The 23,562-nt window shown below is 53.2% G+C and overlaps 1 protein-coding gene across 2 annotated transcripts in view; it reads right to left on the reverse strand.

The window, feature by feature from the left end:
• Window positions 1-815: 815 nt before the first annotated feature.
• SLC29A3 (solute carrier family 29 member 3) overlaps window positions 816-23,562 on the reverse strand; it is a 43,501-nt gene continuing 20,754 nt past the window's right edge. The window contains exons 3-6 of one of the 2 annotated variants that reach the window (XM_058543244.1): window positions 19,886-19,968; window positions 12,214-12,440; window positions 7,658-7,820; window positions 816-3,183 (exon numbers count right to left, since the gene is read on the reverse strand). In XM_058543244.1, coding sequence (XP_058399227.1) covers window positions 2,529-3,183; window positions 7,658-7,820; window positions 12,214-12,440; window positions 19,886-19,968 — 1,128 coding nt within the window. In that variant the 3' untranslated portion in view covers window positions 816-2,528. The remainder of the gene's footprint in view (window positions 3,184-7,657; window positions 7,821-12,213; window positions 12,441-19,885; window positions 19,969-23,562) is intronic. The other variant, XM_058543245.1, reaches the window with a different exon arrangement.

Genomic DNA, 23,562 nt, shown 5'->3' on the forward strand with positions numbered 1-23,562 from the left:
TCTGTTGAATAAAAGGAGGAAAATGAAGATGTGTATGGTCTGGAAATATACAGGGATATGCACTAAAAACTGCTGCTTGGGATTAAATCAGAGAACTGTTAGAGAAAGGCAACTTTTCGAGGCTCCCCCCTCACTAAAAAATGCCCTTCTCTTTAGCAAGTTTTGTTCCCTCCCCAAAACATGAGCTAGTTGCACAAGCCTGCTGGGGTCACATGAGACTTGAGACCTAGAGCAGCCAAGCCCCATGAGCTGCTATTTCAGTGACTGGGGGACAAGGACGCCCCAACTCCCCCGTCTGCCCTTCTGCTTGGAGATGTATTTTCACTTTCCTTCCTCCCTCCCTGGGAAGGAATGATCCTCTGTGAAATGCCCACGCAGGCAAATAACAAAGAACAGGGGACAAAAGCCTGGATAATCCCCCCATCAGCCAAGCAGCCGGCCCCTCCCAACTAAGAACAGCCGGCCTCCCCCAGGGAAGGTGGCACTGACATGGCCCTTCCTCTCCTCCGCTGCCCCCAGCGCTGCACCATCACAGCTGGACACCCTCTCCCCGCTTCACTCCAGGCTAGTTCCATATCATTTCACTAACAGGGATACTTCTTCTCTAAGCTGTCCCCCTTCACCCGAGCCTGCGAGACCCCCATTACTCCTCCGGTAGCTCCAGGGTGACCCCACATCCAAGCTCGAGACTGCTGTTTTACTTTAAAACAGACACGCTGCCCATCTCTAAAACACCTGAGGTGGAGATGAGTCGGCAGCCAGACGGACGCCCCAATGATAGCAGCATTCAAGTCGGTGAAACAACCAAGGCGAGGTTTCAGGCTCCTGCAAGAGGAGCGAGGGGGAAGAATTTATTTAAAAAAATTTTTTTTGATTAATGTTTTTAGGTATCAAGTTTCAAGAAACCTTTCAAGGGTGTCGTCTTCAATTCTCTGGAGGGATGTGTACCAGCCTGAGATGGTGGGGAGCGTGAGCTGCCGCCACTGGGTGGATTACTGGCTGCTTCCCGGTTAATCAGGCACCTGCAGGACACCACACAGCCGGAGCAGCTCGGAGAAGGAGCGCGCTGGTGCACGGTTCCCAGGTTCGCCACTTGTTGGAGGCAAGCTCTGTTCTTTCGGCACGACTCTTGAGAAGGAACTCCCGACCTGATCCAGTTCCTCTCTCTCTCTGATTTCTAAGCCAGCCTGCTCCCCCATGCTGCAGCCTTGCAGAAGCCTTCAAAGACTCTGAAAAAAATCACTTACTACTTGTGTCAAGGGATCATGAATATGTGGGGCCACAGAACCTGAGGGCTGCCTTTTGAAACAACAGCTTCAAAATATACAGCTACCCCAAACAAACCAGGACAAAGCAATACCTAATTCTGCTGACCAACGCTTCAGAGCTCTATATGTTAATAACAAATAAATCTATGAAAGTGAGGGGGGCTAGCGGCCCCCCTCTGGACACCTTCTCCCCCTCCACCCACTCTCCATCCTCTCCGCCTGCTCCTTGGCTGTGGTTCAGTCCGCAGGGACTGGGAGGAGATCGGAGGGAGGAAGGGAAGGAGATCTACCTCCCACAGGTCATAGCAGGCTGGATCCGCCCGCCCCTCGCCCTGTCAGGCCTGAGGTGGAATGGCTTCACTATTATCAGTTCTGGGATATAACGCACAACCTCTTAGGGTTCCCGCACCCACGCTTCAAATATCCTCAAATTACCCAATTTGAGTATGCTGTTTCCTGCCAAGACCCTGACTAACAGGGCCACCAATTAGGCTTTCATTAAATTTGTATTTATTATGCCCTTGAGCCAACGGTCTTGACATGTTGTAAACATGGACTTGAAAGACCCCACCTCGACCCAGGCCACGGACTAATGATCCCTGTCTGAAAATGCAGGCCTGCCACGCCTGGTCCCTGGTCCTGGGAGGCCCTCTGGAACCCAAGTGTAGGGAATGAAGGCTCCTGGAAGGCCTGTCTGTCTGGGGTTCCCAGTCTGGTTGGGGGGTGCTCTCTCACCCACAGAAAGCAGGGGTCTGTGCAGGCTTGGGTCTCAGGCTTGAGGACTGGCCACCCAGGGGGACCTGCATTCCAGGGGGACCCCTTCTGGGTAGGGAGGGCTGAGAATTCTCACACCTTGCTGTCAGCTGGAAGGAGCAAGGCTGGGAGACGGCAACCCACTCGCAGTGGGCTCTGGCATTGGCACTCGGGCGAGCGAACACTGACAACACGGTTCACAAGAGGCTAGAAGGAAAGGCGGAATGTAACCACCGGCAAGGAAAGTGATAGCCCACTCTGTAACTGTGTGACTGCATCTTAAGATGTCTTCTGGTCTTCTTCAAACGTCTCAGGAGGGTTCTGTTTGAGTCTGGCATGTGTCTGTCTGGCACCAGCTCCTTGGGAAAGATGAGGCCCGAGTGTGCTCTGCTCTCTGCACTGAGCCCACCTCCAGCCCTTCCTGCAGGCCGCCTGAGCCCTCCCGGCACGTCCTCCCCACCTCACTGAGCATCACGCAGGCTCTGACGTTCTTGCCATCGCCCCCTCCTAGATGAGGTGCACGAGCAGGGCGGAGAAGGCCGAGCCGAGGACCAAGCCCAAGTACAAGTAAAAGGACATCACCACTCCCGTGGCCTCGGCCAGCTCCCTGGGCACGATCTTGGGCCCGTAGATGAGAGGCAGCGTGCTGAGGTAGCCGTTGCTGAGCCCCAGCAGGGAGGTGAAGAGCGCCGGGTAGGCGTCGGACTGGAAGGCCACCGTCTGCAGGTGGACGCGGGGCTGGTAGTTGCAGAACACGAAGAGGGGGACGAGGCAGGTCCGGAGGAGCGCAAGCCCAGGGAGCAGCTGACTTCTGGGCCCTGGCACCTGGATCCAGGCAGTGATCTGCCGACCACACAGATCAGCAAAGTTGTAGAGGAGGAAGGTGGTGAGTGGGACGAAGAACTTGGTGGTCCACAGCGAGCCCGAGCCCTTGTTGAGGGACTCGATGTTGGTGGAGATGGCAGGGAAAATCAGGCTGGTGACGAAGAGGACGTAGATGACGCAGAAGCCCAGGCCAGCTGTCTTCTTCAGGATGGGGCGGAGGGGTGGCGTCGAGGAGTCACGGGATCCGGGGGCCACCAAAGGAGCATTGGGGGAGTCCTGGGGCAGCTGCTCTTCACCAGAAAACACGTGGGCTGGCCAAACAGGCTTCAGATAGTATCTGCAGGGGAGAGGGCACGTGGTCAGAGGGCCGGGAAAGCAGGGTCACTTGGGATTTCCAGGGACAAGGCGGGGGACCTTTAGGCCCAGCATGTAAAGCCTAAGACTCATATAGCCCACAGCCCCAGCATGACCTCAGATGACATACATGCTGCGGGGTGGCCAGAGAGAGCCCTACATAGTCCCCGACCTGCCTGTCCTGGCGCTGCCTGAAAGGCTGGACTCTAGTCCATTGTTCTGTGGTGGTGGCCGTGTCACCAGCAGGGACAAGGGAGACCAGCACTGACCACTGTGGTGAGCCTAGCTTGGCTCACTTGCTTTTGTTTTGTTTTGACGGTGGGTGGGTGGAGATAAAACAGCATTAAAAAATGGAAATTTTTAAAATTATAAAAGTAACACATGCTTGATGCACTGAACCCAAATAATACAGAAGATAAATGATATAGTAGAAGGAGAAGTCTCACCTCTTGTCTCACTCTTTAGAGGTACCGATTGTTAAAAGGCTGGTGTATATTGTTCCACGCACATGCAAACCCCCCACATACACATACATAGTTACGCTTCTTACGCAAAAGTGGGATCAAACTATACATATTGTAAAACTTTCCGCAACAGTATAATTCCTAAATATATTATATAAGTAATATATATAAATACATTATGTAACTACCTAAATACATGCATAACTATTATACATAAATGCATACACATAATTGCCTAAAAAACAATATCCTGTGGCCATCCTTTCACATGGGGACACATGGCTCTGTGTCTCCCTGTTGCCCTGCTGCATAGTATTTCACTGCATGGATATACAACTTAACTGTTCCCCTACTGGTGGACATTTATGTTAGCTCCAATTTTTCTGTACTACCAATAATGGTGCAATGAATATCCCTATACATAAATCCTTGCACATGTACACTAGTATTTCAGTAGGGCAGATTTCTAGAAGAGGAACTGTTGGATCAAAAGGTTTGCACCTTTAAATTTTTGATAGATATTGATAAACTGCTGGCCAAATATGTGTGATCAATTTACCTCTGGTCTGTACCACCCACTCACTCTAACTTAACCCACCCTTTTAATCTCTATGCGAGCACCTGTTTCTTTAAAAAAAACTGACCACAGTTTATAATCATTGCATTAGTTTACTGGTTTATCATCTGTCACCTTCAATAGAAGACAGCTCTCCGGGGCAAGGACCATGTTTGGCTGTTTCCAGCTAAATCTCTGGGCACAGAATAGCCCCTCAAAACATAATTATTGAAAGAATTGATAAGCCTATAATAGTGCCTTTTCCCCCATATCCTCATCATTGAATATTATCAATCTTTTCAATTTCTGCTCTTGTGACCAGAGTAGAAAAGGCTTGGATCACTTTGCCTTGCTATGTGACCTTGCTGGAGTCATTCAACCTCTCTGGACCTCGGGTGTCTGAAAACCAGGAGACATATGCTGACTGTATTAACATACCTCAAACAGAAGGCTTGGTGTGGGGGTGGGAGAAAGTAGCTTGGTGACAGCTGGGTTCTGGTTTCAGTTCTACTTCTGCCTCCCTGTGTGACCTTAGGCCAGGTACTCCCTTCTCTGGACCTCAGTTTCCTGCTCTGTAAAATGGAGGAGTTCTGCAGCCGTGAGCTTCTGAGATCCCTGCCAGTCTTCCCATCCTAAGAGCCTACAGATAACAAGCGAGTCAGTGGGAGGAGGACTCCCTGGAATCAACTTTCCATGTGATGCTGAGCAGGGCGCTTCGGTCTGGAGCCCTGTCTTGTTTCACAGTGACTATGTAGGGAAAGGAATAGTCTTACTTCCCCGTCTACTCAGCATCGGGTCCTTGCCTTAAGTCTGCTCTGAGGAAACCCCCACCAAGTTCCTCTGGGCGAAGCTCTTCCTCCTAAGTTCTTCTACATCTGACGGTCTCATCCCCCCAGACCATAGTCAGAACCTTCGACGCAGCATGAGGCTGAGTTCCTCCTGCGTGGGAGGGGGCCGCCCAGCCCAGCCCTCCTGCGTGCAGCACCTGTGGGCTCCCTGATAAGCAAGATTTGATCTGAGCAGCTCCGGGAGCACAGCTCTCTCTAAAACTCCATCCTCAGATGAGTTTCTGTAAACCCAAAAGTCTTGACCACAGTTTTTTTTTTTTTTAATTATTTTTTTTTTCCCCCAAAGCCCCAGTAGATAGTTGTATGTCACAGCTGCACATCCTTCTAGTTGCTGCATGTGGGACGCGGCCTCAGCACGGCCAGAGAAGCGGTGCGTCAGTGCGTGCCCGGGATCCGAACCTGGGCCGCCAGCAGCGGAGCGTGCGCACTCAACCGCCAAGCCACGGGGCTGGCCCTTGACCACAGTTTTAATCAGCAACAAAACAGAAGCTTCCACGGGACAGCACAGCCTTGGGTGTTCTCTGTCTTACGTGCTCAGCTGGAAAGGATTTTGGCCTGCTCAAGTGAGACTGGAAACTAGGGTGACCAACTGTTCCCATTTGCCTGAGACTGTGCTGGTGTCAGCACTGAAAGCCCCTCGCCCTGGGGCCCCCTTCAGTCCCAGGCAGACAGAGAAGGTTGGCCACCCCACTGGAAACAGACCCACGTGAAGCCCTCTGAAACAGGACCCGGGGGACAGCAGAAGGAGTGGGCAGAGCTCCCACCTTCTGTGCATCCAGTGACTCAAAATAATTGAATCAGCAGCAAGAGGTGCCCGGCAGTGTGGGGGTGTTGGGGCACAGGGAGCCAGCCAAACTGCAGGAATCACAGGGACACTGTCACAGAGCACAACCGGGCAATCTTTGATGATGGCCCTGAAGGGATGAGGAGGGGTGGCCAGGCTCATGGGTCTGTAGCCACCTGGGATACTGGGGGACTTGGTGTCAAATCACTCGGTCCCCTTTTATCCTCCTGCAGCCACTGAGGCCAGCTGAAGTCAGAACGATCCTCTCACTGGGGAAAGCAGCCTGCCCCAGTGGAACTGGGGTTCTGGTGCAGGCAGGGGCTCTGGGGACTAACGAGGTGACTCTCCCAGGGACAGGAGGAATGAATGAGGAGGAAAGACCCTCGAGGTGACAAGCCAGGGATGCAGCATGATGCGGTGGAAAGACTGCAGCTCCGATATCAAATCCCTGCCCATGATTCGCCAGGTGAGCAACCTGGGCACGTGTGTTAGCTCTCCTCAGGCTCCTCATCTGTGAAATGGGAAAATTCTGTAACAACTGCACACGGTTGTCTATCATGTATAATAAAGGAAACAAGGTACACATGAACTGCTTGGCTTGTGCCACCACACAAAACAAGTCCCTGCGGAAAAGGGCAGAGCCAGGACCCCGGCTCCCCCAGCTCTGCCGGCTCCACACTGTGGGGCCACAGGCCAATCACCCGGCCTTCTCTGTCTCCGTTTCTCCACTTGTAAAATGGGGAAAAGAATTGTCTTTCCTACCTCAAATGAGATACTGGATCTGAAAACGCTTTGAGATGAATAAAATGTGAGAAAAAGTCAAGGGTGGTTTGTAATTTATTTATTTATTTTTTTGGTGAGGAAGATCAGCCCTGAGCTAACATCTGTTGCCAATCCTTCTCATTTTGCCAAGGAAGATTGGCCCTGGGCTAACATCTGTGCCCATCTTCCTCCACTTTATATGGGAAGCCTCCACAGCATGGCCCCACAAGCAGTGCGTTGGTGCGCGCTCAGGATCCGAACCCGTGAACCCTGGGCCGCCGCAGTGGAGCTCGCGCACTTAACCGCTTGCGCCACTGGGCCGGCCCCAAGGGTGGATTTTTAAAGAGCAACAGGAAGCAAGAAAGAAAAAGGAGGCACAACAGAGAGAAAGAGAGAGAGGAAGGCAAGAAAAGAGGCCCCACGGGGTGGAGAGACACCCCAGGAGACCCTGGTTAAAAACAGAGGTCCAGAGTCAGGTTCGAATCCTGATCCTGCTGCCGAGAGGCTATGGGACTCACAAGTAACTCAGCCTCTCTGAGCTGGGTTTTCTCGTGCAAGAATGGGAACAGTCATGACACATCATAGGGCTGCACCCTACAAGGAACAGGTGCGCGCGCATTAACCAGACGACCCATCAGGTGAGGCTGAGCACGAGGCAGGAGAGCGGAGGCGCTCAGCAAATGGAGCTGTTATTCACTATTATTATTCCTCAGGTCCTCCTCCCCCGCCGGCCCTCCCTGTCCGAAAACTCGCGGACTCCAGCTGCTTGGGGGCATGGCACGAGGCCAGCTTCTCACATCCACCACCTGGCCAATTTACTGAGCAACTACTACGAGCTGGCAGAGCTCGAGGCCCCAGGATACAGCAGCGAAGAAAATCCATCCAAGTGCTGCCCTCAGGGGGATCACACTCCAGCGGGGAGACGGGCAGTAAACAAGGAAACAAGCACGCCATCTAGTTAGATGATGGAAGAATGCAGATAATACAAAGACATAACCATTCATAAGAAAAGGATGAACTGAGAGCGAGGGGCGGGGCCTCACCTGGCGTACTCCAGCCGGGGCAGCAGCAGGTAGAGCCCCACGCAGAGGCCAAGGAAGATGTCTGCAGTCAGGAAGAAGGCCAGGGCGCTGTCCGTCACGTCGCTGGACGCCGCCAGGTCCACCAGGGAGGCCACGGCACTGACGGTGCCCCCCATGGCTCCTCCTGCAGAGAGCACAGGACACCACCAAGATGGTCAGGGGCGGGTCCACCTTCCCTGCGTCTCAGGCCTGCCCTGCTCTGCTCGGGTTTAAGAGAACCCAAGTAAAAGTTCTCCCTGCTGAGAAAATGCTGCCATTCTCATGGCCTCCCAAAGCCTTGGCAGACATGGGCGTCTGCAGCCATGAGGTTTCTGACTCTAAGAGGCCACGGGTTTCCATGTCCCCAGCCCAGGTCTCTCTGATGTGCTTGGAAGATGCTACCACCTGAGGTGGCAAATGGCCTCCAAGGTTTCATCTCCGACACTTGACCCTCCATCTCTCTCTATTGCCCTTCTGGTGGGGTCAGAAATTTGAGATTCAGGGGTGGGACGTCTCAGAGAGCTCCTCTCCCCTGTCTTCGGCCCAAACCACCCACCAACCAAACTGGGAAAGAGGCTCAGGGGATGACCTGGCACAGGCTCTCCCGCTGCCTCCGAGCAAGGCTGTCCAATCTGGGGAGTCCTTACCAGTTACAAACCCCTGTGCCACCCAGCTGTGAGCTCACACAACTTACCTTGTTCCCGACGGCAGCTGGGGCACCGTACATGTGTGAATGCGTGTGTGAACACATGTGCACACACCCACACACACATACACTCTCTCACACACACCTTACCATGTACACACACTCACATATACACACATACACTATCTCATACACAAACACCCACTCACACACACACACACACACTCACATGCATGCAACCGCCTCACCAGCTGGAATGTTCTCTCTTGCCAAGGGCTTTGACATGTGTCCCCATGTGACCCTACACCTTTCACTGCTGCCTGACAGAGGAGGCAGCTCAGCTCAGTGGACCCACAGGTCCTGGAGCCAAACAACCATACATTTGCCCCCTGACTCTGCCCTTTGCTCTCTGTGACCTGGGGGCTGATGTGACTTCTTGGAGCCACAGTCTGCTCATCTGTAAAATGGGGATGATGACACCTGCCCTACATGGCCGCTTTGAGGACTGATAGAGATGACATTTGGAGAGGGCCCAGCACACAGCAGACTTTCAACGCGAGTCCCCTCCTCGCCACGGTCACGCAGCTGCTGCCAGAGCAGGGCCCTTGTCTTACTCTTCCATTGAACCCTCACAACCAGGGGTCGTCAGCTTGTGCCGGCCAAGAGTCAGAGGTCACACGTGCTACATGTGAAGCAGATAATTTCCTCCTCTCTGCCTCCATTTATTTGCCTGGGAAATGGGCTGATACTTGTCCTGTCCACCACACGAGACCACAGTGAGGCGGAAATGGGACGATGGTGGATAAAGCACCAACTACACAGACATGGCCGTCGGCATCAGTACAGCAAGTGCCCGGTGCGCATGGCAGATTGACTGGCTGAAAGAAGGGGTTTCGATTCTCAAGAAGGCAAGAAGGAGGCTGACTGCAAGCAGCCAACAGCAGACGGGTCCATGTGGGCAGGAAGCGCCTCGTCATTATCAGGCAGCTCTGACCGGGCACATCTTCTGCCCGTTGTTGCACAGAGCAGCAGTGGGAGAGGGACGGTGCAGGCCCTTGTCCACCATGATGCCCCTCATCACTGCCCCATCCACACGCTGCCCGACATCTCTGTGGCTCTGCAGGGAACAGCCCATGGCCCTGCATGGACGATCTTTTCTCCCTAACTTTCTCAATGTGAGCTCTATTAGCCAGAGGCTGAGATTTGAGGGGAGGGCAAAGAAATACAAGTTAACATAGTGATGAAGAGCACAGACCCAAGAACCAGAAGGTCCAAGTCCAATCCTGGCTCTACCACTTCTAGCTGTGTGACCTTCAGCAAGTCACTTAACCTCTCTGTGCCTCTGTTTCCTCAACTGTAAAGTGAAGACGTTAATGATACCTACCTCTTAGGGCCGTTATGAAGATTAAAAGGATTAATACATGTAAAGCACTCAGAACAGTGCGTGGCACAGGAAGCGCCATATAAATCCTCTCAGCTTCCCAATCAGCTATCTGGCTTTTTCTGTCCTCTCTACATCAAAGCAGCAACAACAGGGTAAAAACCCTTTGCCAAGAGGATGCCAACTTCTGAGAAGCTGTAATCCCTACCTGGGCGTTTCGTAAGAACTGGGGTTACATTCAGTGAGACAGTCCCCAGCTGCCCCGAGGAAGAGATCTTAACATTGCTGCCCAAGCAAGAGATCTTAACATCGCTGCCTGTTGATTTTCCCCTCTCTCTTTCCGACTTGTAGGGAATTCACAATATTATCATCAACAACAAACCAGGCCTCCGGGAGCTCATCCTTCATGACTCCCTACTTTTATCTCATCAGTTATGGAAATACATGCAAATGAGGGGTTTAAAAAACCTCCAGTACAAAACAAATGAATCGTTCCTCAGATGCCAATGCACACAGAATTCACAGATGGGCTCCTCTAGACGAGGGAAGACGACGGGGGCTGGTGCACCGGTGCTGAGTCCCCGGGAGAACGGGACACCTCGGATCTTCCAGGGTGATGGGCGCCCACTGGGGGCTGCACACGGTGGCGACAATGGCTTAGGGCCCAAGTAACTAATACTGAAGTGTGAGTCCTGGATGTCTCCACTTTTTCAAAAATGGACTTTCTGAAAAATTCACGGGACAGTCCTCTTCTCTAGAAGATTCGCAGGTGGCCAGATGAACCTGACCATCCCCTTGCCAACAAAAATGGTGTATTTGGTCACGGGCTCCTGGAGAGGTAGCCAGCAAGGCTGGTCTACTGAAAAATACATCCTCCAGCAGGGTGGAGGGAGAGGAGGGGATAAGAGCTTCTCTCTGAGATCGGGGTGATAGAAGTGATTAAATCCAATGTTCCATGGCCATTTCCCTCAGCTGAGGCATGCCCTTCTTGAAGTATCACTAGAGGCATGTTGACTGTACTCAGGAAACTTAGCAATGGGTCCACTTTCATTTTATCTTAGGGCCAAGGGCTTCCCAGGAAGAGCCAGAAGCCTAATCTTATACCAAAAATGGCAAACAGATTTGAGGTCACATCTCAACTTTGATCCGTTGACAGTAACTGCCTCCAGGGCTGTGGTGAGGACTCAGAGGCTCAGGAGGAAAGGTACAGATCAATTAGTGATGTCTGGCACTGGTGTGGGAGCAGGCAGGAGATATACACTTGTTGAGGTATTTGTCATCCCTGCCACAAACTACCTGGCATTATTAATTCAGGGGCACATAGCAGATTCTTTGTGAAATTCTTCTCAAGTGGGCAAATGCTTAAGGACTCCTTCACACAACAAGGGTGTGCGGACACCCCGAACAGAGCAGCTGAGCCCCCAGTCTTGCTTTAAGGGATAGTGGTCTCCTGGGAAAGCACAGATTCTTACTGACCCAGCTCATCTTGTTGGGACATCTGGGTAATAGAACAGAACTGCTAAGGTCTAGATAACAGGCTTAGGATCAGCATCAAAGTTTCCGCTAAAGGGGTCAGCCCACGTCATGCATCAGCACCCCCACGGAATGGCAAAGTTCAGGGTAAGTGAGGAGTTTATTTACTAGGCTCTCAGCTCCTGAGAGATGAGGCTTGTTCCTCTTTGAATCTCTGGCACAGAGTAGGTCTTGTAGAAGATTAGAAAGGAAGACAAGACAGACAGAAGGGAGGAAGAAGGGGGAAAGGTAAAATAAAGAGAAGGGAAGGGACAAGAGGGGGGGGAGGGAGCAGGAGGGAAGGAAAGGAAGGAAGGCTGCCTCAGGACAGGCCCTTGGCAGGCAGGTTGTACTCTCTAAGAGTCTGCAGCTAAGTCCTCCCATCCCGCTCTTCTTACAGCGTGCTTCTCAGACTCTCCCCTGAGACGTGGGGTCTGTTCTCTCCCCTGGAATCCAGGCGGGCTTATGGCGATGGGGGAAGGGACCCTAAATGGCTTCCACAGCTAAGACGTAAAAGGAAATAATGCTTCTGCCTGGGGCTCCTGGGATATTGGCTCTCCGAACCCAGACACCACGCCATGGGGAAGCCCGAGCAGCTGTGGGGAGGTGCAGGGGAGAGGGACCCTGGCCCCAGCCCCGGCTGAGCTTCCAGCCAACGGCCAGCAGCAACATGCCAGCCAGGCGAGCACGCCACCTCACAAGTGGATCCTGCAGGCCCCCGTGGAGCTTTACCAGCTTTACCACAGCTGGCCCTGTGGAGCAGAGGGGAGCTGTCCCCGCCCAACTCCTGCCCAAATTGCAGATCTGTGAGCAAAGGAAAGGCCTATTATTGTCCTAAGCCACTAAGTTTTGGGGTATTTTGTTACATAATAATAGATAATGGAAACATACCTAACACACATTTTCTTTTCTTGAAGGGCCACGACATGCTTCCCTCTGCTTCCTTCGCATGACCCCCAGGTGGACTGACCTGGCCGGCTGTCTGACCCCAGCGCTTACCTGCTATCAGTGCCTGGGAATTTCTCATGGGGAAGGAGCCGGTCATGCCGAAGATGCTGCTGTTGAAGATGGTGGCGGCGCCACTGAGGATCGCCATGCAGACGATGGTGACAGCAAAGAAGCCATAGGTCCAGGAGGAGGTGTCCACCTTCACCAGCACGGTCATCACCACGAAGATGGCCAGCATGACAGTCAGCGAGGCCAGCACTCGGACATGAACGGAAACCCTAGGATGAGGACGCAGGAAGGGCTTAGAGACCCCCTCGGGCCTCCCATGCAGGGCCGGGGCTGGGGAACATTCTTAAGGGAAGCAGGCAAGTTCAGTGGTTGGGACTGTCTACTCTGCAGTCAGGAGGCCTGGGTGTGAATCCTGCCTTCCTGGCTCACTAGCTGTGTGGCCCTGGCTAAGTGACTCATTTGTTGCTCTGGTCTCAGCTTCTGCTGAGTGATCAGCAGGGAGGAGAGTGGCTCTACCTGAAGGGGTGGTTGTGAGGATCCCCGGAGGGGAGGGTGTGGAGGGCAGGGAGCAGTGCCCAGCTCATGGCAAAGGCCCAGTGGGTAGGCTTCTTTTCGTATTGCCGTGAGGTTCAAGGACAGGACATGAGGGGTCTGGAGGCAAGTCTCTTGCCCCTCCTGCCACAGGGCTGAGCTCCCGCTGGCTTTGTCTAGTGTTTAAACAGAGCAACTGCCCATTGGGCTGCTTTCCCCCAAAATGTGGCAGTGGGGGAGGAGGGAGAAGGGAAGAAAATCATCATCATTTTCTTCTTCTTCATCATCATCATCGCCATCACTGCCAACACCCAGACAGTACTGAATTGGTGTTAGGTACTCTTCTAAGTGTCTTCTACGTGCTAAGTTGTTGAATTCTCACCCAGCTTCACAAGATGGGTATTCTTACCTATCCCACACACACAGGTAAGGAACTGAGGTCAGAGAGGCTAAGGAACTTGCCCAAGGTCACGGCTGTGAACCCAGGAGGTGGCTCCAGGCTGTGCTCTCAGAATGACTCCCTGCCTCCCCTGGAATGAGGGAAATATGGGTGATCCAGAACAGGCGGCCAGGGCAGGATTCTCCTGTGATGGTCTCAGTTGTCACGGGCAGTAGCTGCAGCCAAACTAGTGCAGCCCAGGGCCAGCCCCCCACCCCAACTCCATACCCACATGGAAGCCATATACCCCTTCCAGCCCCGCACCCGCCCAGACACCACCCTGCGGGAGAAGCAGGGAAGTCTGGCTCTCTGAGAAACTGTGCATTTTTATTCCAGGGAGAGAGAACATCATTTAAAGGGGCTGTCAAATCATCAGATTAGACTCAGCTTTAAACAGGATTGGACATTTAGTAAATTTTCCTGCTAACCAGTGGGTGGGGGCTGGGAGAAAAGCCAGATTAGTTATACACAAATTTTTTTGGATAAAACAGAAAGACTTGAAAGGTAGAAACAAATAGATAAATGTACATAAATAGGTGTGAAATGATGAGCGTGTAAAGAAAGGACTTTTTTCAAACTGCTTGTGTGGCCCCAGGCTACTCTGAATTTCCTTCTGATCCCGATCCTCAGCTGAAGGGAGAGCAGGTGCTGCCTCTGCTTTGTAAGGGGCTGGAGGAAGTGAAAAGACAGTTCAAGGTTGCGGAGTGAGTCTGCGGGGAGCTGGGATGAAAACCCAGGTCTGCTGAGCCCCAGCCCAGGGCTGTCTGCTAACATGTGTTCTCCCTGATGTCTTCATTCCACAAATGTGCACTGGACATGCACTGTGCTGGATGCCTGGGACACAGGACCGACAAGGGACAGGCATTTTGTTCTAGTGTGCAAAGTCCTAGTGTCCTGTCTAGGCATCCTGGGAACAAATCCACCCTGGGTGTTGCACAGGCTTTGTGGGGGCAATACCTCAGCTGGAGTGTAAGGTGTGTCAGGATGTGTGTACATATCTTGTGAGAGAGCGTGGCACATTCAGGGAACTGAAATAGACTCTGGGGGCAGGTGAGAGGGGGAGTGGAGGAGGCCACAGAGACATGGAGCCCATCCTGGAGGGCCCTGTCCACCTGATGAGTGCCAGGACTTGATCCTTGGAGTGAGGCACAGAGTGGCTGTATCGTCTTTGTCTGTCAGCATCCTTCCCCCAAAGAACATTCCCTCTTCCACACCCAGTCGTCTTGGGGAGGTAGCTGGCCATACTGTCCACACCAGCCCAGCCACAAACGATGGGCACATGACTTGGTCTGGGGTGATCAGAGTGTCCCATGCTGCTGGCCACTGGATTGGGTTAGGGATTAGCACATGACCCAGGCAGGGCCAGTCAGTCCTCCCTGAGACGGAAGGGCAGAGAGAAGTTTGCTCTGCTGGGACTGTGTCAGGGGCTGCTGGTCGCCATCTGGCCAGCTGCACGGGGAGAGGCTGAATTCAGGATGAAGCCAAGTGGACACACACAGAGCCCAGGGATAGAGCAAGAGAAGGAGAGCTCTGTGGATGTTTGCGATTCCCTAGATCCAGCAATGCCTGGAGGCAGACCTGACTTTGATTTTCCAGGTAAAGAAAGAGAAAATTCCTTTTGTGTCTCTATCATTTGTTACCAAGAGTGCTAACTAACAGAAAAAGGCGCAGCAGGGTTTCCAGCTGGGGAGTGACATGGTCAGAAACTCCACCACACTGTGGGTGCCCTGCCCATGTGCCCTCCTTCTTACCAGAAAGCAGGCTGCAAGGGACAGGTAATTAACACCTCTCAAGAGCAGCCTTCAGCCAATGTCGGGGAAGCGGGTGCATAAATACCCCAGCTCCCTCCCCCTCCAGTGTGTGTTCCACGCTGACTCCCAGAGTTCCCAGGGAGGTCAAGCCCTGCCGCCCTCTGTGGGAGCTGGCATGATAAGGCCAGCTTGATAATCTTTTAATGGCTGCCTTCCCTCCCTAGTTTCCCTTCCCTACTTTCCCGCCTTTACCTCCCAAACAAACTACTTGCAACTGAATCCTTGTTCCAGGGTGTGTTTCTGAGGAACCTCACACTAGATGCATCTTCCCAGGGTCTGCAGAGGCCTCGGCCTGGGCAGGAGCTGGCGGGCAGCCAGGTGGAGCACCTGGACCCCTGGGGGCCCGGAGTATCTATTGTGAGTGCCCATCAGGCGCCCTGGAGGCAGGTGGTCAGGCCTTACCCTGTCACGCAGTGCCCCCCACCCTCTCCCAGCAGCTGGAGCTGCCCCACCCACCCCAAAGATACAGCCAGCAGGGGCACAGAGCGTGAGTCAGGAGACTGGAGACCTGCCCAGCTCTGCACCCAACGCCCTGTGCGACCCCAGGCAAATATTCAACGCTTCTGGGCCTGTTTCCGCATCTCAAAAAAGAAGAGGCTGGACAAGACAACCTTCAGGTCCCTTCCAGTTTGTGAGTCTAAATCTGAAGAAATTCAAGGAGAGAGGGAGGCTGGGAACAAGTGCCAAAAAGTTCTAACAGTTCCTTGGGGCAAGAAGAAGGCACAAGGACCAGGAGATAAGAGGGGCACCTCGAGGACCGGGTGCTGTCTTGTTCCCACCCCCAGGGCTGGCACAGGGCCTGTAGGCACCTGGCAAACATCTGCTGGTTGCACAAACTGACAAGCAGCGGGTATCAGTGGAGCAGGGCGGCTTCCGCACCGGGCCTAACCGCGCCCCCGCCAGTCGCTCTCTGCTTCTCGTCCCTTCCACAACGCAGGGAGACAGCTGTAAACATCTGCAGCCTTTCCAGCCAGTCTTGGGAATGGCCTCTGTCTCTAACCACCTCCTGACAGACACGCACAGAGAAAGTCCCCCCCAGGAATGCTGCTGGCATCACGGTGGCTCTCCCGTGCCTGTCACGACAAGGTAATTAGTTGGTTGGACAGGAAGCCTGCTTTGGAGACAGCTGGGAGGCTTCTCACCCAGGCAGGCCCCAGGGCTGAGACGAGGGAAGAGTGGGAGACGAGGAGGTGCACACCCCACACATTACAAAAGCAATGCGCTTCCCACCTTTGCCTCTGCTCCCCCAAGAGGTCCCTCACCTGCACAGGTCTCCTCCTTGCCTGCTAATTACCTGCTGCCTAACCCATTCTCCCGGGGTGGGGGTGGGGCCTCTGCCTCAGGGCTCCAGCCCTCAGGGATCTCGCCCAGGGCTATTTTCAATGCTCATAAAGCTTTATGAAATGTGCCACGCATGAGCCCACCTTCCATGCACTAATGGGAGCACGCTGGCTCCACTCTCTGCTTCTTCCACCCCGGGCAGGGAAAGTGGCCCAGGGGATGGTGACGCTGTTGGGATTTTAGGGAAAGTCTGGACACGTGTTGCCCTGGTGTTGGTGGTTCTGCTCTGGGAAAGCAGATGGCCAAGATGACCACTCCAACCCTGGGACTCTGGGGCAGGTCACACCAATGTGAGATTCTTGGAGAGGGCTGCCAGCTGTACCCAGGCTGCCAGATGCCCCCCCTTGCTCGTGAGGGCTCTGGACCCCAGGGGACTATTTCTTCATAAGTCCCCCGAATGCAAATCCTCCTCATAAGTATTTATGATGCTGCAGATTTAACATAATAAAACACTTGGCGATTATGGATGAGCCAGTCAGAGAAAGCCAGGGTTCTCCAGGAGGGGAGAAGAGGAGACATTTCAATTTCGCACATCAATAAAAACAGCTTAGCCCCAAACCATGTTCCCACCGCCAGGAAACAGATGTAGGCCCATGTTGCCCTCACCCCTCCCCTGGGGCCAGAAAGGGCAGGGGCAGGCTCCAGGGTGGGCTGGACCCTTCTAGAGGATGCCCTAAAATGCTGAGCTCTCAGAGCCAGCTCCCCACCCAACCTTGGGGGGCGGCTGCCTGGGTGGCCCATGGTCCCCGCTGCAGACAGACCCAGACCTTCTTAACCACCTCCTTCCTTCCAGCAGCCTGAAGCCAGGGCAGAGAGGGGCTCTCACTAGAAGGGTCTAGGGTGAGGCTCTGGCTACAGGGAGGGGCCGGGCAAAGCAGGGGAACTGGGAGGCAGGTGGCCCAGAGGTTCCCAGCACAGATGTGGGGTGAGAAGGGTCCCAGTTCCAATCTTGGCCCCACCCTCTTAATAGCCAGGTGACCTCTGTGAGCCTGCTTTCCTATCTATAAAACAAGGTCTAAGCTTCGTGCTCATAGGCTGTTGCGAGAACTCAAAGAGACAATGCCTGTAAGGGATATGAGGGCTCAGAAGTGCTAACTGCTCTTATTAGAGATGATTCTCCCAGGGCTGTGAGGTTGGACCTTCCATGCCCCTGCCAACCCCCGGTCCTGGGCTGGCTTCTGGCCTGCCAGACCTCATGACCACAGAGGAGACAGTGCCAGGCAAGACGTCAGCTCAGGCTGCCCCTTACTGGCCCTGTGGTCTTGGGCATATCTCCTAACTTCCATTGGAAAGTGGGTAACATCTCGGCCTCCCTCCTGGGTTGCTGTGCATCCTCAGTGATGTAACAAGCAGGTCACCAGGCGTTACCCCCTTGTTGTAGTTCAGACAGTGACTCCAGATCTAGAAGGGGGATGGGAGTTCACATTTATGGGAACCTGGGCTATTCCAGCTAGACAAACCCCCATCCCCAGGGCCGGCTGAGTGAGTGGTCAGAGAGGATGATGAGAGAGGGCCTGGAAAGAAGAGAGGGCAGTGAGAGGCCGAGGGACTCCCTGCCACCATGGCTCTATCACTTCTTCCTTTTCTCATGGCTTCTCTTTCGAGTCACTGCCAGGGACCCAGCTCTGCCCTCCGGGGGCTGGCAGCGCTGAGGAAACACTCGGCTCTGCTCCTAGCTCCATTCCTCCTCCTCCTTCTGGGGGGCGGTCTCTGGAGGCTGTGCCCCACCTGCTAGGACACTGAATGTAGCCCTGTGTGCCAGGGGAAGGCATGAGGAGGCAGGTTAAGGGCCAGCTGGCTTATGATCGGCGTGGCAAGGCCCTCAGGCCATTGGAGCACCATTCTCCTCCTCATTCTTCCAGCCTGCACTTTGGTGGGCTTTGTGACTGACTGCCTTGGCCAGTCGAGTACGACAGAAGTGACACTAGGTGACTGCAGAGACTAGGTTACAAAAATCAGGTAGCTCCTGCCCTGCTCTCTTGGAGCACTTGCTCTTCAGCCACAACAGGAAAGTCCTGCTACCTGAGGCCAACATGCAAGAGACCATGGAGAGACCAGCGAGAGACAGAGAGAGAGATGTGCCCGAGGAGGCCTGACAACTCTGGCCCAGCTGCCTGCAACCTGCCTGCATGAGAAACACCAAGTCAGAGCCACTAACTGAGCCTGCTGACTCCCAGAACCATGAGAGACACTAGTTATTGTTATTATTATTATTTTTGCCTTCTCTGGTTTTTTTTTTTTTTTTTGTGAGGAAGATCAGCCCTGAGCTAACATCCATGCCAATCCTCCTCTTTTTGCTGAGGAAGACTGGCTCTGAGCTAACATCTATTGCCAGTCCTTCTATTTTTTCTCCCCAAAGCCCTAGTAGACAGTTGTATGTCATAGATGCACATCCTTCTAGTTGCTGTACGTGGGACGCACCCTCAGCGTGGCCGGAGAAGCAGTGCCTCGGTGCGCGCCCGGGATCCGAACCCAGGCCGCCACTAGCGGAGCACACGCACTTAACCGCTAAGCCACAGGGCCATCCCCTATTGTTATTATTTTAAGCCACTATGCTTTGGGGTCATTCTTATGCAACAGCAGATAATTGGAAGAGCCCCATAGCCTAATATGTTTGGAAAGACTGGTCTATTTAGGATTAGTGCACATGAGGCACATGTGCCGCCCTCTCTCCTCCTGTACTCAGAGAAAACATCACTAATCAATCACAGCACACCCCCTGAGGCCAGACCTGCCTTAGAATCCTGTTCAACCAGAGATCCAGGCAGTCGCTACAAATCAAGCAGAGTTGGGTAAAACAGATTTGCCATCAGTGATGCAAGGTTTCAGTAGGCTGTGCCCAAGAGAAGCCCTGATTTCCGAATCATAACGTAGCCACCGTTATCACTTAGTGGTGGCTTAGGGGAAATGCAGGCAAAATAGCGAGGGCTGTTGCCCTGGTAAACCCAAATTGAGAACGGGTGGCAAAAGGCCGTGCTAATTTGTCTGGCCGTCTCCTAAATCACTCCTTCTTCCTCAGTGCATCCAGATGGAGGCTCTCTCCTGGCCCTTACTAACACAGTGGCAGAAGTTCCCTACTGACCTCTTTGTGAGTAGTTGACACCTGAGCTGGTGTTACCCATTCCCACATAGCGAGAGCCAGAGTTGTGGGATGCCAGGCTCCTAACTTCTGACTGCTCTCAGAAATGCTTGGAAGACCAGCTTCCACAGGCCTTGCTCCCTGGGCCCCGCCCCACCGTCCACATGGTGTCCCCCAGCTGCAAGGCCTGCAGCCCAGGCAGCTGTTGACAGACAGGCTCCGGAGGAGAAGAGACGAAGACATGTGTTCCCACATGCCTCCTGCTGGCAGCTGACACAATGTCACAGCGTGTGGCTGGGAAGTGGAAGTCCAGCTCCCTGACTGGGCACTCCATCGGCCGGGCCCAGGTAACTGATCTGACTTCCCAGTCTTCACGGAGGAGTCTGAGCCACCTGCCTCCTGCTTTGGTGGTCACCATTTATGCAGGCAGAAAAGCAGCAGCAGTGGACGAAACGGGGGTGGAGAAGGCTGGAGTGAAGGTCGGGGCCTGAGAGAGGGAGGGCAGTGGCCTACCTGTTGACAAGCAGGAAGTTCGCCATGAGGCACAGCACGGAGGGCACGGTGGAGGCGACGGAAAGGTAGCTCTCAAAGTAGTTCTGCAAGCACAGAAGGGAGGAGGCCGCTGAGGTCACTCGGGACGGAGGGCCCACCCGGGAGCAGCACAGAAGGGAGGAGGCCGCTAAGGTCACTCGGGATGGAGGGGGCCACTCGAGTGCAGAGACAGGGCCCTTCTTGCTGGGGCTTCTCCCACTGTCTTCAGATTCCTACGAGCGATGGGTAAGCCTACCCCAAGACGGCATGATCCTACTCCACCTCCAACCTAAGACCACACACTCGGTCCCTCAACAAACACACACCAGCATGAGCTGTGCTAAGTGCTGGGACATAAGGAAGGAGAAGACATTGTCCCTGCCCTCAGAGAGGTGCCTAATGCTCTGCAGCCCATGATACCATAACTTCTACCTGTCCCACCCACAGATGACTCAATGGAGAGAGGACTCCACGTCAACAAAGAAAAATTCTGCCCTATCAGCCTTCATTGCCCACTGTCAGACTTCAGAGTTATCCAAATCAGTTTTGCTATGACCCAACCATAATCTCACGTTGCTGCAACCAAGTGAGGCCTCTTAGGAAGAGCCCTCACCAGGCCCTGATCCCTGCAGGACAACTTTGTTCTGAATCTGCATTTGCTCCCTCAGCAGAGCTGCTACTCAAGGTCAAAGCCAGTTTGGGAAGTGGCTCCTAGATGCCAAGATGAGGAAAAAGGGCCTTTTCCTGGAAGCAGCTCAGGAGTCTCATAGACAAAGAGTGCATGAGACCACAGACAGGACGAAGAACTCCTGATTATAATGTGTTGGAACTTACAGCTAAAGAAGCTGTATGGTGACTGTACGTGGTTTTCAAAACTCAGAGAACTGTCCACTCATTAGGGTGGAATTTACTGTGTGTACATTACCCCTCAATTTGGGTCTTAAAAAAACCCAAAACATTGGAAAGGGCTGACATATCTTGGCTCTGGTCATTGTGTGTCAAACCACGGACCTCAGGTCGGCAACGATGATGGGTTCTGAGTCTTGACGACAGCTGACATGTACGCAGCATTTACTGAGTGCCAAATACAAGGGCTTTATATGAATTATATTGTTTACCCTGAAAAATAAAAAAGAAGCTGTATTTTACTCTGGAAAGCTTATGACATTGAACTTAATTGAGGAAATATTTGGAGTTACGGATGTGCCAAGTGCAAAGAACAATGTGTGCAAAACACTTGCCAGTGTGCAAGGAACTCTGGCACCGGAGGGGTCACTACAGAGTCTCAGACATGCCTCCTGCCCATTAGGAATGGAGTGTCCGATTGAGAATGTAAGACAGAGTGCGAAGGTCTTTTAACATCTCAAAACACCACAGGAAGAGATGTCAGAATTCTGTGTTTTTTGGCCAAATCAGAGGTGGGAGCAGGGAGTTCTAAGGGAGTTCCAGGTGGAGGGTGGGAACGGGGGTGCTGGGCACCTGAGAGAACTGAATGAGTGAGGGCTTGGGAAAGGGTCCCAGGGGAGGGTGGATTTGAGTCAGACCTCGCAACAGAGGGTCAGAACTCTCTTGTCTGGGAGATTTGATGGCAACGTGGAGGCCAAGAAAGAAAGCTGGCATAATGGGCTCCTTCTAGGCTACAGCACAGACTGTTCCACAGTCCCCTTTCAAGCCTGCAGAGTGCTTTGTGGCCTCTGAAATCTGCACCCTGAATGTAAGATCCCGGTGGCCCTGCAATTAAAATGATAATCACGGCTGGTGCGGTCCATCAACCATGAGCCTTAGAAATAGCCTTCCTCCTTTGAGGTGCCACCTCATTGTTCCCGCCCTGATGGGCTCAGTGGAGCCTGGACGGGTTCAAGGCAGTCAGTCAATTACGTCTTGACACAGTGGCTGGGCCTACATGACGCTAGGCAGGCGCCGGGCGGGAGCAATGGCAAAAAGCCCCGAGGAAGAGACGGCTGCGGGTGGGGGCCGAGACTGCCCCAAATCAGAGCCCCCCATGAGGAGGCGCCCTTCAATCAGTGGCTGCTCATTCCGTGGCAAGTCTGTGAGCAACAATCACATGGGATGCAGAATCTCTGCCTTTGTTTTTTTGAGCAGGCTCAGGTTCCTTGAGGTTTTAGGAATGGGGATTTTCTAGGTAACTGAATGTTCTGGTTTGTTGATATTTAAGCAGAAAATTGTTCTTTTAATGTTGGGAAGCCTTTTAAATACTGACAACTGGTAAGGCTATGAGTGCCTTTCTGTTAACTGAGCCCATTTCTCTGCTTTACAAAGAGCATTCGGGAGGCAGAATGGACTTGACCCTGGGCGATCTTTCTACCAGTACAGATCGGGGGCTGCAGACGGCAACATAGGTTGACTTACCGCATCCCATGGAAGTTTTTTTTAAACTTAATTTCTAATACAAACACGTGGTGGTTTTTACTTATTTGCTGCTTTTGCCTGTAAGTAGAATTCTAGCAAAATGAGGTGTGGGGGCAGACTCTTAAGGTGGCCCCCGTGACCCCAGCCTCCGGTGTTCACGCCCTTGTGTGATCCCCTCGGCTGAGTATGGACGAGACGGTGACTTGCTTCTAACCAAGAGAATACGGCAAAGGTGACATGACTATGTGTATAGGATTACGGGATTATGTCACATGTGATGGGAGCACTGTTCCTGCTGGACTCTTCTTCTCTCTTAATGGTTTGGAGGAGTCCAATGGCCATGCTAGGGAACCCCACGTGGCAAGGACTGCAGGTGACCCTAGTTGCTGAGAGTGTTTCTGGCCAACGCCCAGCAAGAAACTGAAGCTCTCAGTCCAACAACTGCAAGGAATCGAATTCTGCCAATAACCCAAGCAAGCCTGGAAGAGATGCTTCTCCAGTCGAGCCTCCAGGAGACGGCAGCCCCTGCTAACCCCTGGATGGTGGTCACCGAGACCCTGAGCCAGCTACCCTGTTAGGCCGTGCCAGGACTCCTGGCCTACAGATCCTGTGAGACAATAAACGTGTGCTGTTTTAAGCCACTAAGTTCGTAGTATTTTGTTACACAGCAACAGATTCCTAATTAATGAGGGTTTCGGACAGCTGAATTCCTACTAACCAGGTTTTTCTGAATATTGCAGCTTTCCGTTGCAATTTAAATTCAGTTCCTGGACAAAAACAGGGACAGCTGAACACGATTTTTTTAATTCGACTTCCGGCCAGACACGAAGACCAACACGCTGCCCATGAGGGAACAAAGGCTATGCTTGCTGACCACATCAGCCCCCTGCGCCTTTTCTCACCAAATCCTTTGCTGCAATGAGGATCCGTTTTGTAAGTGGCATGTGCTGATTTCAAGAAACTGGGCTTGTTTTCCTGCCGCCCCAGATCTGCTCACCTCGTCTGCCCCTCAGGCCATTTGCCCTGCTACTTGGTCCCCTGGTCATAAAGCCGCTGCCACCAGAGAAGGAGCCGACTGCCAAGGAGAGAGCCCCGCGCCTGTGCACAGCTCGGGCTGCACCCTCAGAGCTCTTGCTCCCTGGGGGAGGGGCCAGGTGACACCCTCTGAAGGCGGGTAGGGGAGGGGCCAGACGACACCCTCTGAAAGCGGGTAGGGGAGGGGCCAGGTGACACCCTCTGAAGGTGGGTAGAGGTAGGCTTTGACCAAGGCAAGGCAGTCAATAGCTTGC

This window comes from Diceros bicornis, chromosome 6, assembly GCF_020826845.1.
Source record: "Diceros bicornis minor isolate mBicDic1 chromosome 6, mDicBic1.mat.cur, whole genome shotgun sequence".
NCBI classification, from domain to species: domain Eukaryota; kingdom Metazoa; phylum Chordata; class Mammalia; order Perissodactyla; family Rhinocerotidae; genus Diceros; species Diceros bicornis.